At 39.4% G+C, this 20,912-nt stretch overlaps 1 protein-coding gene across 1 annotated transcript in view; it reads left to right on the forward strand.

Annotated features, from left to right (window-relative positions):
• The window catches only part of MALRD1 (MAM and LDL receptor class A domain containing 1), a gene marked incomplete at both ends in the record, with an annotated part of 444,317 nt that overhangs the window by 81,535 nt on the left and 341,870 nt on the right, over positions 1-20,912 (forward strand). Inside the window, 4 exons of the mRNA XM_084621129.1 lie at positions 8,241-8,393; positions 8,542-8,647; positions 10,010-10,377; positions 14,217-14,638. Of these exons, the coding sequence (XP_084477255.1) occupies positions 8,241-8,393; positions 8,542-8,647; positions 10,010-10,377; positions 14,217-14,638 (1,049 nt within the window). The remainder of the gene's footprint in view (positions 1-8,240; positions 8,394-8,541; positions 8,648-10,009; positions 10,378-14,216; positions 14,639-20,912) is intronic.

Here is a 20,912-nt window from a genome sequence, read left to right on the forward strand (position 1 = left end):
ATGTCTATCACTGTTCCAAAGATTAATTTCTCTCTTTGAAAAGAAATTTCTTCTAGACCAGAGGCCTCCGTTTAGAATCCTCGCCAAGTAGTATATTTAGAAAAGTGACCTATCATATTTATATGTGTCTTCTGTAACACCAGTATATACTATCAGTGCCAAAACCTGCATAATACATTTTGGAAGAAATCTAAAAGCTTTCTTTTCCAATCTAATGACGATGATGGCCTAATGGATAAGTCATGAGACTGGGAGTCAGTAGACCTCAGTTCCATATGTCTATTAATGACTTGATGTGTGACCTTGGACAAGTCATTTCACTTCTGTGTGCCCCATCTATTATCTGTTTTGTCTATTTATACTGTAATATCTCTGGGCAGTGACTGTCTCTTGCTATGTGTTTGTATGACAGCAATTTGGTCTCAAGTCTCACAGTGTTTGTTGCTCTTCTTAAATCCCAGCTCTTGGAGATATTCTCTTACGTGAGAATCTTTGTTTTCATTTAAACAAAAACTAAAACATTTCTAGCCTCCTGTTTGCAGTGAATCACATGAAAATGTGAACCAGAAAGGCTAAAAAAACAAAACCAAAGCAAAAAAACCAAAAACCAGAAGGCAAATAAAGAGCCTCAAATTTATTTATTTATTTTTAAAATCACATGATTTTTATGCCCATCTCATGAGTTTTTAGTTCTGACTGAGGTCTGTTGATACTGAAATATTGAATAGCTGCTCAGTAAGTGAGCACCATCTATGCTACGCACTGAATGAGGCGGGGTCTTGTGGAAAAAATAGTATGTGATCATGTAATTAACATGTTAATTAAAATGTATCACAATGCATACACAAGACATACAGTAAAAGGGAATATTTACCTAGTATGTTTAGCCTGTTAAAGTGTAAAGTCAGAATTAGATGGCAGTGTTAGTTTTACAAATGATTTTTCTCTTCTGATTTTGCCTGTCTTGAATGAGAAATTCTTCCTTCATTAAACAGGATAAATAAATATACCTATGTGCTGTGCCTACCAAACTGTCATGTCTGTCTATTCCTAAAATAAGCCTGTCTTGCCGGCTGGAGTGGACTACTACTGTGAGCCCTACCTCAGGGCAGACTGTCAGAAAACAGGGCAGATGCCCCCAAATTGGTGGCATGTTCTACAATTAGATTTCACCAAGCCAGTAACAAATATGAAGACCTGTATACACTAACAGTCTTACCATGGAGTTAGACAGTCCCCTTCAACTCTCCAGCCTGTCTTGCCACTCAGACAAACTGAACTTTGTGATAATGGTCACTTAAACCAAAAATCACACTACATCAGGTTTCTCCCAGTCCCAAGAGACCAGTCACTAGCCCCAGATCAATTTGTTCTTCAGATCGCACACCAAAGACAGTGTTGGCAGCTATTTCTGTAGTAAACTAACCAAAGGTTTACTAGCTAAGAAAAAGAATGAGAGTTATTGAGAGGTGAAAGCATGTAAAATATATGTACAGGTGAATCACACTTTGTAATTCCAAATGGTGACTGCGATGTAATAAACTGCCAATTTCTCAAAAATTTTTCAGGGCTACCCACAATAACTCTGGGGATTTCTGTCTTCTTATTCAATTATTCTACTCTGTTAGAAACCAAACAGTCCAGAAATAAAACATCTTTCTTTGAATCCATATTTATATCTTCTTTTCACAGAAGACAAGGAGACAGTCTCTCTATCCACCTGGGCTTTTCCTTTTATGATGATGGTGGGCAAGGACTGCACTTTGTACCTCTGACTTTAGGTCATCACCACAATGGACGTTTGTTTTGGAATTAGCACCTTTTCTGAAAAAGTCCTTTATTAGCATTCCCCAAGGCTTCTTTGGTGTCTGATGAGTTATTTAGTTACAGAGCTATAGACAGTGCTATTGCTATTGCTATTACATTATAACAGGAACAGGTCAGTGAGTAATGTTCCATTAGTTTTATGAAGTTTAAACACTCAAAACACTAATTGCCTTGATCTATACTAATACACAAGTGAATTGACCTGAATACACTCTGACATGACCTGGTCTGCCACCCTCACAAAGCCCACATGATTGAAATCACAGCTAGTTCTATTACATGGGTGTTGTAACGGATTTCCCCAGACCCACTGACTAGTGGAATGGAAAGCGAAAGAAAAAGTGTTCTGGAGCATTGTGCTCTATCTGCATTAAAGGATTACTGGATTTAAAGACAATGTGGTTGTGTTCACATGAACACCCCATGCTTACACACTATTTTGATTTAGTAGATAGACTCCCAAGAATAGGTTCTTATTTTTAGTTTGAATTTAGTTTATATTTTTTAAAAGGTTCTAGTCTAGGTTCAGGACTCTTGTTGTTGACATTGTGCGGCTCAGTGTTACAAATGGATTCCTCATGGCTTTACTTATTTCGCTTGCTAGGTGTACCTAAAGCTAAACATTCATTCCATGCTCCCAAAAGTGTAAGGAATTTTGTTTGAGGTAAGGAATTAACAAATGTCAAGAAATGACTTCTTGGGGAAGAGGTAGTCTTCCACTTGTTTGAAGATAGTCTGCAATCTCCCCTCACTAAGGATCCAGTTCAGTAAAGCACTTAAGCATGTGAATTTGACTCATTGATTTTACTCTTCAGAAACCGAATTGAACCAAAGTAGAGTAAGGGAGCGTTCATTAGGAGCCTGAGTTGACCAAACCATCTGACCTTCAAATACAGTTTTTTGTTTGTATCTGGTTTATATTTGAGGCACTATTTTGTTACTGTTGTCTGAAATACTGCAGTTTGTCCACACTTAATATAAGCATTAATCTTTTTATTCTAGAAATTAGGCTGGCATTACTACAAGAATAATTTCACATTGTATTTTAGAATCTGTTGTGCAATGAAGAAGTGGCACATTAAGAGGAATAGTGTATATGGGAATACAGACCCTATATACATTTTATTTATTTTTAGTTTAAATTGGTTCTGTCTTGATAAAGCTTTATAGTATATTTTTCTCTATCAAGATGGATATTTCCAAAGATAAGATGATTTATGGCCTAGTTGCTAAAGTAAAAAAAAAATTACCATAAGTTGTCTTGTTTGCAAAATAAATGGTGACTTTAGGTCATAAAATGTTCAAATCTTTAATCTTCTGATGGATGAATGTTGAGGGGCTGTTGGTTGCTAGAATCTCTTCAATCAGTTATTTTTATATAAGATTTTAATTCACACTTTCCATAAACTGGTGAAATAATGTCATCTCAAAAACTTTTCACCTGACTGAGGCCATGACAGCTACCTCAGAAATGTACTCCGTTCTGTATTTTTCATATTTTTGGGGATGCAGATGTCTCCAAATATTTTTTTTAATTGCTGGCTTAAGCAGGACTTTCCCAAAATTGACATTAGCTATGGATAACTTAACTCGATCCTGATTAGACTATGTTGTATGGTTTCAGGATAGGCCTTGTATGTGATTTTCCCAATGCCTTGTAGGAAGCTGCTGGAAGGAGGAGTAAAAACAAAGTTTGCAAACTATAAGAATCAAGAGTGAGACCAAGAAACCCCACCTTTCAGGTCAACAAACCACCTGAAGGAAGACTGACACTCTTGAAACCCTAAAGCTAGCTACCTTAGGGAGAGGTGGTCAAGACATCAACAAACAGGCTATACTCGTCTTTGAGCAGTCTTCCTGCAGCCAAAGAAAGCCCACTAATAAGTGCTGTTCCAGCAACATCACCCTCTGGTTCATTGTCTACAGTCCCCGCTAGAACTGGGGGAAATGGTTTTCCCATCCCATGAAAATTTTGAAGATTTCAAATATTCTCCTATTTCATATCAAGACGAAAAGCAAGATCTTTAACATTTTTCACAAAAAGGTGGAGAGAGACTGAATAGCCACTTGCCTGATACTTAAGAGCCCTCACCTGGAATGTCGGAGACCTAGGTTCAAGTTCCTGCTCTGAATCAGGCAGAATCGAGACTTGAATCTATATCTTCCACTGCCCAGAACAGAGACTTGAATCTATATCTTCCACTGCCCAGAACAGAGACTTGAATCTATATCTTCCACTGCCCAGAACAGAGACTTGAATCTATATCTTCCACTGATTGTCCTAACCTCTAGTCTATTACTTATTCTGAGGTGGGGTTCTCTCCCAAATTAAAAATCACTGCATCAAAGCATTCCTATCCAGCTCTATTTCCAATTTCTATGCCAGGACAATCCAGAAGACTTCACTCTTATCTTTAGTATCTTATTTTTCCTTTTTTCTATTTTTGTCTTTTTGTTTTTATTCACTTGGTGACATATCAGCCTTCTTTTTCTTTAATTTTAGGATACAAAAGTGCAGTTGTATGCATGTATGCATTTGAGCACCAGTGAAGTCCATACAAGGAAGGTGCCAGAAAAATGTTCCCCCAGTTTAAACAGCCTTAACAATAATCTTATAAAATACTTAGTAAAATGGGCTCTGTATTTTGTGTTTGAGTCCTAAGAAATTTAAAGCTGTCAGCTGTAAACTGTCAAACCAGAGTCACCAAACTTCCACTTAAAATCTGGATTGTAATATCTCGGGGGAGAGGAGGGAGAAAGGGTTAGCTACCACACTCGAAGTGAAATCTAATGAGGAAATTTTATAATTGGCTTTGAGGCTCTAGTTAAACACGAGATAATTTGGTTTCAGTATCAAAATATTTAACCAGTTCCAGTTTACAGATTTGATTGACATGGATAAAATTCGAAAGTTGAGGTATGTAACCAACCAGATAGGTACTTTCTTAGTTTCCTTTTTAGAATTCATATGGATTGATTATTTGTTATATTGATCTGATTACTTTACTAATTGGATGATTTAATTTCCATACAACACTGATGCTAACCTGTTGATTTGTTTTTGATTTTATAGTGCAATGCTTTATTTTTCATTTAGTATTAATAACAATAGTTTAGCTGTGGTAATTTTTTATTTATCTTTGTTTAATATTTTTAATCATTTACAAAACTGATACTAAGTCACATTTCAGTCAATAAGCAACGTGGGTTCAGAACCTTGGAGGATCTGGTTAGGTACCAGCTGGTCAGCCTAAAACACCATGAGATGGCATTATCATTAGTAGTAGTAGTACTGTAGTGCCTAGGAGTCCTGGTAATAAACCAGGAGCCCATTGTGCTAGGTGCATACGTGTATGGTTCCTGCGTCAAGGAGTTTGCAATCTAAGTATGCAAAAAGAAACAACAGATGGATACAGACGGAGGAGTACAAGTAAACAATGAGATAATAGGGGTCAGCCCTATAGGCAGTCGTCTCTGCATACCAACAGCCTAACCTTTGCTTTCTTTACTTAAATTGCAACTTCAGATAAGCAAACTATTTTGGACCTTAAAGGTTTGGTTTGAGTTTTAGTTGAAGGTTTGAGTCAGTTCCTGTTCTGTCTAAGTATGTACCTGCATTCCTAAATTAAATGCATGGTCTACTGCTTCCTTTCTTTTATGTTCCATCTCTTCACTCTTGGATGCAAGTCATCTGGGCTTGGAGACTTAGCTGTTTTAGCTTCTTTATTTACCTCTTTTGGTGTAACCACCGGTGTCAGAAGTTTGTCTTTTTCTTTGCTGCTGGCTCCCTTGCAATACAGAACATGTTTTCATATTTTTCCTGCAGGCCCTGCTGAGGAAAAACTAAAGGAGAAATAGTTTTCCTTGCCTATCTGTTGCTTCCTCTCTAATTATGTTCCTTCAATGCACCTACAGTCAACTCCACCAAACCCTGGCTCCTTATAGATTTGCAAAATATTATTCATCATCTTGTCATTTTTCATCAAGATTTTCTTAATCATTCTCTTCTTCGTTATCTACACTATAACTGCTTTTGGCATCAACAGCACTGTTGATTTATATACCCCATATCAACCTATATTTTCCCTGATCACACCCTGAACTTCCTTGTTGTTTTATATTTCTAGGGTTTTTATTTCTCAGTGGTATTCATAATGGAATATTTTATCTAATACTCTCCACTTCATATCCCCCGAAATTAGCTCTTCACCCCCGATGGCCAAATGTTACGTAAGCCTCTAAAATATGTGTCAAAGATTCTAATCAATCTCTTATGGAAATACCATATACAGTCAATAATTGTTTATTAATAAAAATAAAAATGGTACTTAAAACATATGATAAAGCTTGAAAATGATGGACAACATAAAACAGTGCAGAAAAAGATAGAAATAATATTAGGTTAATTTATTTAGGATATCTGAAGTTTTCTATACCCTCAGTTTTCAGGATTCAGCATTTTAATGCCCATAAATTATTGTTTATTGCCATAAATTAACAACACTTTTTCCAAGGGACTCAGATAAATTTGAGTCTAAAACGTATGTTAACTTCTGTGTTGTGATCAGATGCATTTGAGCTTTATGGCCAGAAAGGCTATGGCATAAGTGTGCTACTTGCTGAAGTTTCAGGTATTCTTTGAGGACAATGTGAGTGATGCTTAGGTTACCATGGCTGTCCACAGTTTTATTAAATCCATTTCATATGAATAAATAATAAATCTCTGTATAAAATAACTCCTCAAACAATTTTCTTTTATAAAAAGAATGTATATATTGCAGGAATAAAATACCATTAAATTTGAGCAATTATATTTAGGAGAGTGGAGTCTGTTATTTTTTCATTTTTTTGTGTCACATATTTGTCAAGATTTCAGTAATTTGCTGCAACGCTTCTCATTTCTCATCTGTCATCTTTCCACTTGCTTGAATATCTAGATATACTTCATTTAGCATTACACACATTTTCTTAAATGTTTACTTTTCCTTTAAATTAATGCCTCTGTCTTATCATTTTGGGGATGCAGTGAAAGTATTTTCACACTTAACTAGGCTGTCGTATTAGGTCTTTTTCACAGAGGTCCTACTTTCACCTGTTTGATACTATCTTTTAATGATTAAGGCTATATTTTAGTCATGGGTATTTTTAGTAAAAGTCATGGACAGGTCACGGGCAGTAAACAAAAATTCACGGCTCGTGACCTGTCCATGATTTTTACTATATACCCCTAACTAAAACTTGGGCCAGGGGCCACAGGTGCTCTGGGGGACCAGGCCGGGGATGCTGCGGGAGCTGGGGAGGGTGGCCTGGGACCCTCACTGGTGCGGCGAGGGAGCGAGCGGTGGCTTGGCCCAGGACCCCCGCTGGCACTGGTGCCGGGGTGCGGTCAGAGCATGTGGCCTGGGCCCCCCGCTGGTGCTGGAGGGGGGCAGGCGGCAGGCTCCCTACCTGCTCTGACCGGCATGTCCCTTCAGCTCCTAGGGGGAGGGGCGGCCGGGGGGCTCTGTGTGCTGCTCCTGCCACAAGCACCAACTCCGCAGCTCCCATTGGATGGGAACAGCAGCCAGTGGGAGATGTGAGTACAGTGCCTGCGGGCACGGGCAGTGCATGGAGCCTCCAGGCCCCTCCGCCTAGGAGAGGCAAAGACATGCTGGTCTGAGCTGGGTAGGGAGCTGGCTGCAGGGATATGCCGGAGGGAGCCAGGTAGCACCCCCACCCCCGCCAGGTAAGCACTGCCCTGAACCCCAACACCCTACCCCAGCCCTAAGACCCCTCCCACACACCCAAACTGCTGCTGTTGGCCCAAGGGCTTCCTGGCTTGGGCAGCCCCTGAGCCAGCATCGGCCGCTGCAGAAGTTACGGAGATCACGGAAAGACTCAGAATCTGTGACCTCCATGACTGAAGCACAGCCTTACTTATGATAGTTGATAATAATAAGGTAGATCTTACTAGTAATTGAAGCATTGAGTGGGATTTGGAAGATCTAGGTTCAATTCCTGTTTCTGACAAACTTTCTGTGAGATCTTGAATCTCTTCATGCCTCAGTTCCCAATCTGTAAAAAGAGGATAATAATACTATATTTCTTCCACTTTTTGCCTCTCTTGTTTTATTTAGACTACAAATCATACAATGTGTTTGCGCATGTGCACAGTGCCTGGCCCAGTGAAGGCCTGATCCTTGCTGATGACTCTGTGATACTGTAATTAAAATTAAATAATAAAAAATCACCTAATCTCATACCCTGTTACCCACCTGTCTTTTTCCCAGATACCTGTCTGGCACATTGTAGAAATGTTTTGTTTTAGAGCCTTGTTCTTTTACTTACATTCTGGAAAGTTTTTCCACAGTCTGATTAGCTGATGGTGGTTATGTTCAGAAATACAAAGTGAAACATCTCTTTCAATATTTCAGCTGCTAAATGTGACTTTGAAACAGACAGCTGTGGCTGGTTTGAGACTGTTAGTGCAGATGGATTTGACTGGATAAGAAGCTCCAGAAGTGCACTTCCATCTGCTTTTCAGAAACAAGCCCCACCAGAGGATCATACCTATAACAAATCTGAAGGTAAGACATAAACAGGTCCTTGATGCAGATACACATACACCAAACTGCCTGCCATTAAATCAGGGGCAGTAACCCCTGTTGAAATCTTCTGTGTGTTATACTGGCTCTGTGTATGAACAGTTCTTTTCTATTTTTTTCCCCCAAACAGGTCATTTTATGTTTGTTCTGAGGAACAGCAGCAGCATTTCACAGGTTGCTCAAATACGAAGCCCCACGTTCAGCCAAGCTGGATCAGGCTGCACAGTGTCCTTCTGGTATGAATTTAAGTTTTATTTTAAATTTATGGAACATCTGACATTGCTTCTGTTGGATTGAAATTGAGGTTAGAATTTCTAGTGGTGTACATCTCCCTCGGCAATATTTATTGCCTCCTTTTACTCTTTAGTTGCACAGGCTTTGTTGTAACCACTAGGCAACAATAAGCGGAAGCATTTGGAAAAACAGACCTGAGACACAGGACTGTTTTAGTTTTTGATCTTTTAGACATAATCCTTTAAAATGTTTTTTTCCCAGAGTAATACACAGAAATTCCATGGTGATTCCAATAATACAGTTCTACTAAGGATGGGTCAATCTCAAAATGTTAACGAGATTCAGTTTGGAATAACTAACCACACAAAAGGCTAGTGGCTCATCAAGGCCTCTGGGAGATTCTAAATCAAGCTGTAAATCTCAGAACGACAGGCTTTATCAAATGATTTAGTGAACAAAAAAAATGTTAAATGCAGGATGGTGGGGAAAGTTAACCAAGATTTGTGTGTTAAAGTTCAGGATGGTGCTTATTTTTAAATGAACAAGTTTGTCGTTGCTGAAATTTTGTTCAGTGATAAAATTCAGAATTGGTTTTCTGAAGAAAGAGTTAATTGGACATGACCTCATCTCTCTTCTTATGAAAGAGTGGTACTGTAATCAATGGGAGGCAAGTCTGTTTAGTGGTTAGAATATGGGACTGGAGGTCAAAAGTTCTGGTCTTATTCCCAGTTCTGGCATTGACTTGCTGTGTCACTGTTGTACCAGTCACATAATTTCTGTTTCTCTAGATGTAAGAGGGATATAGTAATACTAAACTCATGGGGATGTTGTAAGCATTAATGTTTGTTAAGTGCTTTGAGAATGTTAGGTGGAGTGCAAAGTGTCATTAATAATTATGGTGAAAGAAAGACATGTTCTTGCATTCATTAGATTTTTGCTTTCCTTCAGAGAAACTTTAAATTTATCTGTTGAATTACATTCATACAATTAATATTTTGCCTGTGTGTGTGTTGTGTTCATTGGTTACTATGAAGGAGAATTTCTCTGTACAATTGTGGATTCTAAGTTAATTAAGAATCGTTCCTCCATCATAGTCTTAACTTCTTCAGAAGTGTCCATGATTCATCTATCAGCCAAGTCTGCCAAAGCAGATAAGCTAATGTAGCTATGGTATGACAATGAGATCACATACAGAATGGTGTGAATTGCTGCTGAACTGGATGTGGGCTCTGTGGACTGACTTCATTCCAGGGGTGATTCCATTAAATTCCATAGAATTATAACAGAGCTGATACTGGCCCAGTACATTTAACATGATTCATCCTCATCATTTGCACCTTTGACTTTTTCCGCTGCCTTTTCAGGTATTACAATTATGGACAGTCAGTTGGAGCAGCAGAGATGCAATTACATGTTCATGGACTGAAAAATGCTACTGTCCTCTGGAGGGTATACTATAATCAAGGAAAGCAGTGGTTAAAGGCTTTCGTTCAGCTCGGCCGCCTCCCATGGCCCTTCCAATTATCACTGTATAAAGTCAGCCTTGGATTTTATGATGGTGTCTCAGCAATTGATGATATAACTTTCGAGAACTGTGCTCTTCCACCTCCAGCAGTAAGCTGTGAAGGTCCTGATCATTTCTGGTGCAGAGACACAAAGGCTTGCATCGACAGTTTATTCGTGTGTGATCTCGTGGATAATTGTGGGGATGGATCTGATGAGGACAATTGCAGTAAGTACTTTCAGCTCTGTTCCTTGTCCAATAACAAAGTTGTTATAATGACCAATTTCAGCCCTGGAAGTGCACTGCTTACACTAGGGATGAATAGATCTATTGTTGAAATACAATCTTCAAATGATTGACTGGTGCCATATGCACCTGATGAGCTCTAGAAGTTAGCTCTTTGTAGAAAATGAAAACAAATATGCACAGACCAATCTTCTTTATTAGAAATGTGGCCATATTTCTGTATTTTCTATAAAATATAGAAAAGCACTCCTTGTTCAGAATAGAATTCTCAGAGTGGTAATATGATGTGTGCTAGGGTTTTTTGTTGTTGTTGTTTAATATGTTAACTTTCCTTAAATAGATGAAGCATGGTGAAGATCTATATTTATATGAGATGTTGACATACTGTGGGGAATAATATCCTCCAATTCTGTATATTATGGAGGTAATAGTGAGACGATTTCCCCCCACTCACATGGTGCCACTTGGAACTGGGGTTCCACTGAGCCCTCAGACTCAGCAGCCTGGGCTTCCTCTCAACACTGTGCTGCTGTGACGGGCAATAGACCGCTCCCGGTCTTACACCCCCACCAGTTACATGCAGGCTTTGGCCAGCCACTACATGAACCAACAATAGTGAGGCTATAACCAAGATAACCCCCAGCTTCCCAAGCTAGGACCCCAGAGCTGTATTGTCCTGCCCTGGTCAAAACCCTGACCAGTACGAATTTATTACTCAGTTCGCCTCTCCTTTAATGTGAAGAGGAATATGGAACAAACTTGTTTAACCAAACTACGATTTTTCCCCAGGCACTTCACTTAAAGGCACACTAAAACATTAAAACATAAAACGAGTTTATTAACTGCAAAAGATAGATTTTAAGTGATTATAAGTGCTAGCAAACAGATCAAATCAAATTACCTAATAAATAAACAAAACTGCAAACTAAGCCTAGGATACTAGAAAGATTGGATATGAATGCGCAAATTCTCACCCTGATTGATGATACAAACAGGCTTTCAGATTCTCAAGGCACAAGCTGCACTTGCTTTGCAGCTTGGGCTCCCCACCCTTGTTCCTAGTCCTTTTCTTTCGGAGCTTCCCTCAGCTGTTGAGTTGTGGGGGAGTGAAGAAGAACAGATGATGTCACTCCCTGCCGTCTATACCTTTTCCATATGGCGGGAACCATATGTTTCAAACTTGGTTCCCAGACCAGTTTGTGGAAAAATACAGGCACCCAAAATGGAGATCAGTGTCATGTGGTCTGGTCACATGCCCTTGCAAACCTTGCTGAGTCATAGCAGCCATTACTTACAAGCTGTCTGGAGTGTTCTCATGATGTCTAGGCTGGAAGCATTTTGCCTCATGCATTGTTATACCAATAAAATAAAAACCAGCAGGATCTTATTAAAGGGGATAAGGCAAAAAGCCACATTTATTGTGAATACAGAAAGAATCATAGGAAGCCATTAGTTATAGCTATAACATTCCATTCAATTTCATATTTATTCACACATTCATTCATACACACACACAGAGGTTCTGCAAGGTTGTTATCAAAGTTACCAGCCTTAGAGTTGCTCGTGCCAAGCCACGGGGGAGGTGGCCTGGACATGAACAGGGAGCAGGGCCTTGTCAGATGCTCATCTTATGCTCCTGGAAGTTGGTTTGCAGAATCAGACCCCAAAGTTCTCAATTTCTAGAGACCATTTTTATAGGAATTTATTCCTATGCCAGGCTATGGGAATTGCTTCATCATGCTGTTGCTGAATCAATCAACAGATGGCACATTCCTGATGGCTCTGTGCTGCCAGATGTTATCTTGTTCTTTGGTTCTCCCATCCTTGGGTCTGTTGGGCAGATTCCCGGGGGGTCTTCTGGTTTTTCGGATAGAGGGAGATTTGTGATGGTTTCACCCTGCCAGTGGTTGAATTTTTGGAAAGTGCCACTCTTACTGCAAGTGATGTCTTGTGGAGAGTCTGCTTTATCTCATTTCCTACCACAATCACTTTGTGATCCATAGGCCTCCAGTTCAAGTCACAGCTGAGCCAGATAATTTGCAATTGAAGAGGCATCAAATGAGACTTATGCTTTCTTTGGCATGTGCTCACTCTGTTATCTTTTTCATTCCTGAAATGCAACACTTCCTGCTTTCCTAAATCAAGTAACTTATTTTGTCAGGCTGCATTTAATCCTATACAGAGGTGAAAAGGTGCAGCGTTAATGGAAAACTTAATTTGAAAATAAACAGATTATTCCTTAATCTAATGGAAAAAAAAATGTGACTCATCAATAGTGTTTTTGCTAATATATAACCTTATATAAAAAAACTAAAATCACTAAACAGATTTAATTTTGCCTAAATCCTGATACTAACATTAATTTACATGGGCTGTCTTGTTATATAAAACACAGAAGGCTATGAAAAGCAGTTAGACACCAAGACTGATTCTGGGGAAAGTCTAATCTGGTACACAAGTCAAGAGGAAGAGGCTTCATGTTGATGGTGAGATAGGAAGCCACAGTGCCACTATAGGATGGAGGAGCTAAGAGGTGGGCACACAATTGGAGGCCACGTTGTAAATTGGTGTGCACCCAAATGGAGGCTAGGATGAGAAGCCTTTAATATGTGGCCTTAATCTTTCTGGGTTATTGGTATTAATTGCTTCATTTTTCCTTTAATAAAGTTTTACTGTTGCACAAGGTGGTGTGAGCTGTTCTCAACATGAGTATTCACTCTATGGTGTATTGATGATTATGATTCTGTATTCACACAGTAGATTCTGTACGAAGGTATCCTCCTTTTTCTCACATTCCCACACACTTTCACTGCTTTTGCTTTTCTATCTATTTTTTCTTCCCCCAATTCCCAGGGTAACAAGTTGAACAAATATAATACTATAATATAACATTTACAATGGTAAACAGAGCCGTGAATGTATGCAACCAGGAGATTTGTCATTTGGGGTTGAAATCTTGCAAAAAAAAAAAAAGCACATTACATTTTGCACCATTGCAACCAAACTTGAACCTTCATTCAGTTTGGCCCCTAACCCTGAATTCTAGCTTAAAACTAATCTGAATCTGGATCCAAAATTGGCTCCTTGGCCTATATCTAATTAGTTTGAGTACTGAAAGATAGTAAGAGTTTAAAACCTAATTTTAAATCTTTTTCCTGCAATAAAGAATGCAACTATGAGGACACACATTCCATTCTCCCTTCCTATCCAAGTTTGTATCCTAAGTGGGTCTCAACCTGGGGTACGTGTACTCCGTGGGTACACAGAGGTCTTCCATGGGGTATGTCAACTCATCTAGATCAGTGCTTCTCAACCTGGGGGGTCGTGAACCCCAGGGGGGCCATGGGACGGGTTTAGGGAGTCGCAAGTGCAGGACTGGTGTTAAGGGATGGCAAGGAAGGCAACTGCCTGGATCCCCATGCCACAAGGGCCCCGTGAAGCTAAATTACATGCTTCAGCCCCAGGCAGCGGGGCTTGGGCTTACTCTAAAGGTGGCAGGACTCTGAAAAGGGGTACAGTAGTCGGGAAAGGTTGAGAACCACTTTCCTACAGTATATTTTTCTAGTGGTTTGTCCAATCAAGTTTCAATTTAGGGACAGAATTTATCATGATACTTTAGCATAACTTCCACTGAGTATGTGTGTATTGCCACATATATGTGAGGAAAGCATCTAGTCCTTGGTTCTTGTTCAGACTGGTTTAAATATAATTAATTACATTGAGATTAACTCTGTGAGGAGAAAAAGCAAATTCTAGTAGATCACTTTGTTTGATGTAGCATATTGCTTTCATTTGACAAGGTCTGTATTTACATATTTCAGAATCTGAGCTACAGTGTAACTTTGAAAATGGTCTGTGCAACTGGAACCAGGACATGGATGATGACTTTGACTGGACCAGAAACCAGGGCCCAACTTCCACATTTGACACAGGACCAATAAAGGATCATACTTTGGGCACAGTCAAGGGGCATTATCTCTATATAGAATCCTCAGAACCGCAAGTGTTCCAAAATAGAGCAGTTTTGCTGAGTCCGATCCTTAACAGCACTTTCACTCATGGCAATAAAAGCTGCATTTTCCGCTTTCATTATCATATGTTTGGAAAACACATTTATAGACTGTCAGTCTTCTGGAGAATTTTGAGCAACTCAAGGGGTCATCTGCTGTGGCAGAAGTTTGGAAATCAAGGCAACAGATGGATAAGACAAACACTCAGTATTACAAGTGCTAAGCCTTTTCAGGTATGATTCTTTTAGTCTGTCATCTACTTACTAGAGCACCATAAAATGCTGAGAGAATGAGAGATTACACTAATCTAAAATAAAGCCAAAAGTAAGAAACACTCTCTGATCAAATTTACTTTGAAACACATTTGTCATTTGATTAAATATGTTCCCAAACATTTTGTTCTGCTGCAGCCATATTTCCCCATACCAGAATGCCTGGTTATCATCTTTGAAGATGAACACATGGCATTTTGAAACAGCTGTTACTTGATTCTTTCAGCATTTAATACCATGAAACTATGCTTATGTCGATTGCAAAGCCAACTGGGAATATGGAACAGCTTGTCCTTTTATTTTTTGTGAAAAACCTTTTACTACGTGACATTAGACTGAATATGCCATCAAAATATTTGGGTGAAGAGCCTAATGCTCATGGGTTGAAAAGTAGGTATCAGTTAATAGAATACAAATTTATTATAAAGAACAGCTGGAAATCCAGTGCCCTCTTTTTAAAAAAACGCTTTGTGTTATAGAACATTTAAGTTTTACTTTGTCTTGTGGATCATACTGGGGTTGGTATACTTGCAAACATATTTGAGATGTTTATTCATTTGACCATGTGATGCCAATTCATCAGAAAATTAATTGAAAAGAAAATATTAGCAAAAATTAATTCCTTTATTTAACTGACCTAAGGCAATATTAGAGGTAGATGGTGCCATGTTTTGTTTCCATAAGGACTATGTTAAGGGACAAACGGCCACATTCTCGTTGACACTAAGGCCCTGTTACATCAGTTTGGCTATTTAGAGAAACCTTACGGTGGGCGTAAAGGTTTATATCCATTTAAGGCCCCTTTGCACTACAGTCTACACTACAAAAATAGGTCTCCCTAAGTTATGTCCATATACAGCCACTGCAGTAATTTAAATTGCTTTTGCACATCCACACTATGCCCCATTTGTCGTTGGTGCATGTCCTGACCAGGAGCACTTGCACTGATTTAACTGTCAGTGTGAAGCATTGTGGGATGGCTTTTGATAGGCAGCAACAGTTGATGTAACCAGTGCAGTATCTACACTAACACTGTGTCAAGCTAACTAAATTGACCTAAGTGCTACACCTCTCGCAGAGGTGGAGAGTGATGGAACCTACAGAGAGCACTGAAGGGAGCTACATTTTAGTGTAGACGCTTACAGAGTTACATTGATCTAAATCTGTAGTGTAGACCAGTCCTTAGTGTGAATGAGAACAAGTTACTCTAGGGCAGAGAGTAATTACAGTAGAATTTGTTTGTATCCAAACATGTACCTAGTTCTTAAAACCCAGAACTAAAACTCATTCTTATACCTCATTTTCTATATTAATTTAGCCTACTATATAATATATTGATAGCTAAACATTAATGCCAGTAGTACAAACTGTACTGTTTGTTGTGTGACATCTGGATTTGTTTTTATTGTGACTAGGCATACAGTGTGCAACCTACTTGGAAGGAATGTGAACGGCACTTTTCACATTGGCAGCTTGATTTTACTCTCACTTGTACCAGTTTCATGCTGGGGATAAATTTATTGTTTGAAATGGAGTTACTCATAATTTATACCTGTGTCTGTGAGAAGTGAACCAGGCCCTAAACATGGAAGCACTTGACTTTGAATTGAATTGAAATGTGCACTGCATTTAAATTGGAGTTTGAATATATTTTAGTTCCTCTTTGTGCAAGTTCCGCATGCATACTTGTTTTGCATAGAAAGGAAGTATGTTGGATGCTTAGTAGTTTGCCTAAAAAACTCCAAAATCAATAGTCATACATGGGTCCTTGATTAGGGTTAGGAAGATGTTTTGAGTTAGTGAGGACACTTAGTGTGACAGCACCATAGGGCTCTCCTACCCTTCCTTCCTCTGCAGAGTGTTATGAGCTGAGTGTAATCTTTTGTTATGGGAATTAAAACCTCACTCAAGCTTATATGGAAATTAATCCATTTAAGATAGTTGTAAGAGACTGTTAAGGAGTCACATCCAAAACGAGCCCTAATAAAGTCTGTCCAGAAACTAGCACCAGGTGGGCAGATGGGTTGACTGGGTATTGTGTCCAGGTGGATGGGGGTGTCAGAGAGAATAGACAGAAACAGAGAACAGACAAAAACAGAGAGAGGGAGAGGGGGCAAGAAAGCCACACAGGAGCCTGTAAGCACAGTGTGATCCAGGAAAAAGTTAGAGAGAGTTTTTGGGTCTGGTACTGGGTAAAGAGGCTTGAGGGCTGTGAGCTAAGAAACTGCTCCTTTTGTTCTAGATTCATTCTCTGTTCAGAGAGACAGGACTTTGTACATTCCTTGAAATGAAGAAAATTGCATCAAGAAGATACCAGTCACCATCAATTTTAACTTCAAACTGGAACTTCCCAGTTTGGAGCCCTGAATTTTGACTAGCCCTCAGGTCAAAGGGGGTAAAATGGAAAGCTATAGGGCCAAGTTTGGTGTAAAAAGGGGAGTAATGGGCAGAGAAAACATCAGCATGATATTGAATGCCTTGGATATTGCTCAAAATTGGAAATTGTTACTGAGTTGTTCAGTTTTTGTCAATTGTTGCATTGGCCATGTATTGTAGAGTGAGCTTTTCGCCTACCTTGAGTATTCATTTGGGGATTTAATTGCTTTGGGAAGGAGAGGTCTACTAGGTCAGTTAGATCAAGAGCTGTGGCTCATTCCTATGTCCACTATTGTTCTTGACTGAATTTTGCTGCCGGTTTGCCTACCCTTCCAAATTTGGTGATTTTGAAAATGAGATGGTTTTGGCTAGAATTAGAAAAGCACAAGTGATCATGCATGTTCCAAGTTGCATAGGAAACAGCTTGTTCTTCCGATTGCTGGCATTTTCAATGACAACAAAATGTCAATTAGAAAAAAAATGTGTATTTTCAAAATATACGCTGGGTGGTGGAGATGGTGCTTCATCCATGTGATTGGCTCCCCCATAGGGGAGGTGAAGTGTGCAGGGGGTAGGGTGGGAGTTGATACTGTTTGCTCATTGTGAACTTCCTGTTTCAGCCTCACTCTTGATCTAGTTTCTGGATCTCTGTTGATGCTGGGGACTTAGCTGCTCACCAGTTTTATGTTCTGGAAGGGATTTTTGGAAGGATATGGCAAAATTGGGAAACTGCTGTGTGGATTTTTTTACCTTCCATCTGGCATGTTTATGGCATTGAAGTTACAATTGTCACAACTTTGGCAGATGCATGTAGTGGTTTGGTTAGAAAAGGTCTGATTGAGGTCTCTGTAAGTCAGCAATCTGCTTGGGTATTGGTCCTGGGCATGACTTGCACATTGGGTTTGCCTGTATGTGTAATGCAGCTTGTGGCTCACTTTCTCTTATTTCTCCTATCTCTGGTGTGGAGGAATGGATGAGTCAAGACTCTGGCTTCCAGTTGGGGCCCTGAGCCAGACCTAAGAATATAGAGGGGGCATGGCCTTCACATTTAATCTCAGGTTTGTAGTACATGAGGGCCATTGGTGCCTCTTGAGATCAGCACTGGAACAACCCCGCTGAGTAGTTTTGGGCTGTCACTCCAGTTGGGTAGTACTGTAGTTTTTAAGTAAAGTTGCAGCCTCTGCATTTAACCACATTAGGATATCTGTGTCTCATTGTTTCCATGTGCACATCAATGGAATGTTTCAGATCAAATCAATACTTCGAAAGGAAATATTTAGCTTGGCTTTGAAATATGCATTTGGAAAATTGAAAAAATGCATAGAAATCAACATTTTTGGACAGAAAATATTGATTTTGATGAAAAAACTTTGTTTGAAATTTTTTGACCAGCTGTATATATAAGTAAGGAAAATATAAGAAGAAAAATTCCCTTCCCTCTCCCCCTCTTTTTTTCTTTTTTCTCATAAATGCTTGTCACTTGTGTACTTAGATGTTCACTACATTCTAGGAAGGAAACACAACTTGTGAATTATAAACAATAAAGGGACATATGTTAATATTATTTTTAATTATGTTAAGCAAGCCAAAAAAAGAGTAGATATAAGTGATATCACAATCAAGCCAATAGACTGGATGTTTTTAAAAACATGTAATAATCTGCTGATTTACTGAAAGGATCCAGGAACCATGAATCATAGAATCATAGGACTGGAAGGGACCTCAAGAGGTCATCTAGTCAAGCCCCCTGCAATCAAGACAAGACTAATATTATCTAGACCATCCCTAAAAGGTGTTTGTCCAATGATGGAGATGCCACAACTTCCCTAGAAAATTTATTCCAGTGCTTAACCACCCTGACAGTTAAGGAGTTTTTCCTAAGGTTCAACCTAAACCGCACTTGCTGCAATTTAAGCCTATTGCTTCTTGTCCTATTCTCAGAAGTTAAGGAGAACAAATGTTCTCCCTCCTCCTTGTAACAACCTTTTATGTGTTTGAAAACTGTTATCATGTCTCCTCTCAGCCTTCTGTTCTCCAGACTAAACAAATTCAGTTTTTTCAATCTTCCCTCATATGTTGTTTTCTTGACCTTTTATTGTTTTTGTTGCTCTTTTGTGGACTTTCTCTAGTTTTGGCCACATTTTTCCTGAATTGTGGCACCCAGAACTGGACACAATATTCCAGCTGAGGTCTAATCAGCACAGAGTAGAGTGGAAGAATTACTTCTTGTGTCTTGCTTTCAACACTCCTGCTAATACATCCCAGAATGATGTTTGCATTTTTTGTAACAATGGTAGCATGGGGCAGTAGTCAGAAGGCTGAATGATTCTGGGCAGTCCCTCTGTAATGTCTCGGATATGGGCCCCTGGCAGGCAGCAATACTGGGATGCCATGTCAGGCCAACAGATGGGTGCCTTTTTGTCCCTCTCAGAAGAGAGTCACCAACCACCACTACCCTACATTTCCTCCTGGTAGTGGTGGCTGCGCTCCTCTCAGCTTTGGGGTACATGGCTTCTCCTCCTCCACCTCTGGGGGTGATTCCTCGTCGCTCATTGCCAGGGCAGCATAACAGTTCTTCATCACTTTGGTGTGTAAGTTGGGAGTAGGGGTGGAACACTGCCTGCTCCCAGAAATAATCAGCAGCCAGTGTCCGCCCGGTGATGGAACCACATCCTTCTCTCCTGGTGGCCTGACAACAGACTTCTCTAGCTGGATAACTTGGATAACTTAGACGTCTCCATCTGAATACTCTCAATGAATTCTTTGTGGGCACTGATGCTCCTCAGCCCAGCTAGCTTCTTCTGTCATTCTCTCACCTGCTTCCTGAGAGATTCCACCAGCAGGCACCTTTCAGACTGGGTGGTCCCCCCAGCCTGGCTTTGTGAGAGTGGGAAATGCAGGTCACAGTCTCTGCAAATCCATACCAGGATCTGGGTAGAAGCATCCATGGTTAAGTTCTCTGTCTGGATTATAGGTGAAGGAGGCAGGAGCAATGTTGGCCCTTCCCAACCATAGTGATTATATTAGGGCTCCCCCTTACAAACTCCCTCTCAAATTGTTATTTTAGCAAACTATTTGATCATACATAGCTCACTTATGGATTCCCATTGTGCAATATTGTGCAGGATGGAAACTAAAGTTCAGTTCTCAGAACTGACAGAACTTTATTCCTTTATTCCTTTTCTGGTCTAAGACATTCATCCCAATATGGGTAAACATAACTGTTAAGTGTGTTTATCTTTTTAATCTCCTTTAGCAGTCCACTTTCATGTTTTCCATATAAGTGGTGTTTGAAATCATAGTAAAATATTGAACTGTCCAGGATAGCTCACTTATATTGATGATGCACAGTGTTTGCTTTATCATCAGTGGGAAATCAATGCCTGACACAGTTTCACCTCAGAAGAGAGGACAGGTTTTTATTGTGGTTATTTGTTAGATAAATGTCATTGTTTTCCTCTGTTCCTTCAAACTGCTCCACATTTGGCAAAAATAAGTGACGATGTTATGTTTAAATTAATAAAGTGATATATAACAATATTCTTTGTTAGTCCAGGCCCCTTCCTTTTAGTCATGGAAGTTACAGAATGGATATAAATCAGATGCCTACAGTATCTTTAAAATGATATCTAGGGACATTCTGTCATATTTTAAAATTTATGAGGTTATTTATAATGTAAAGGCAATTTTGCCCTGATCTATTTCACATTTAATTCATATGCAAGTTTTGTAAACGGAGATAATTACAACCCTATAATATCACAAGACATAGGGAGTCATTTAATGTTTCTAACCCTCTATGATTATTTCACAATAATCACCCCAGGCCTTCTCTAATGTCTATTATGATTATGAAGCT

The sequence above is a fragment of the Lepidochelys olivacea genome (genome assembly GCF_965140295.1).
Source record: "Lepidochelys olivacea isolate rLepOli2 genome assembly, chromosome: 2".
Taxonomy (NCBI): Eukaryota; Metazoa; Chordata; order Testudines; family Cheloniidae; genus Lepidochelys; species Lepidochelys olivacea.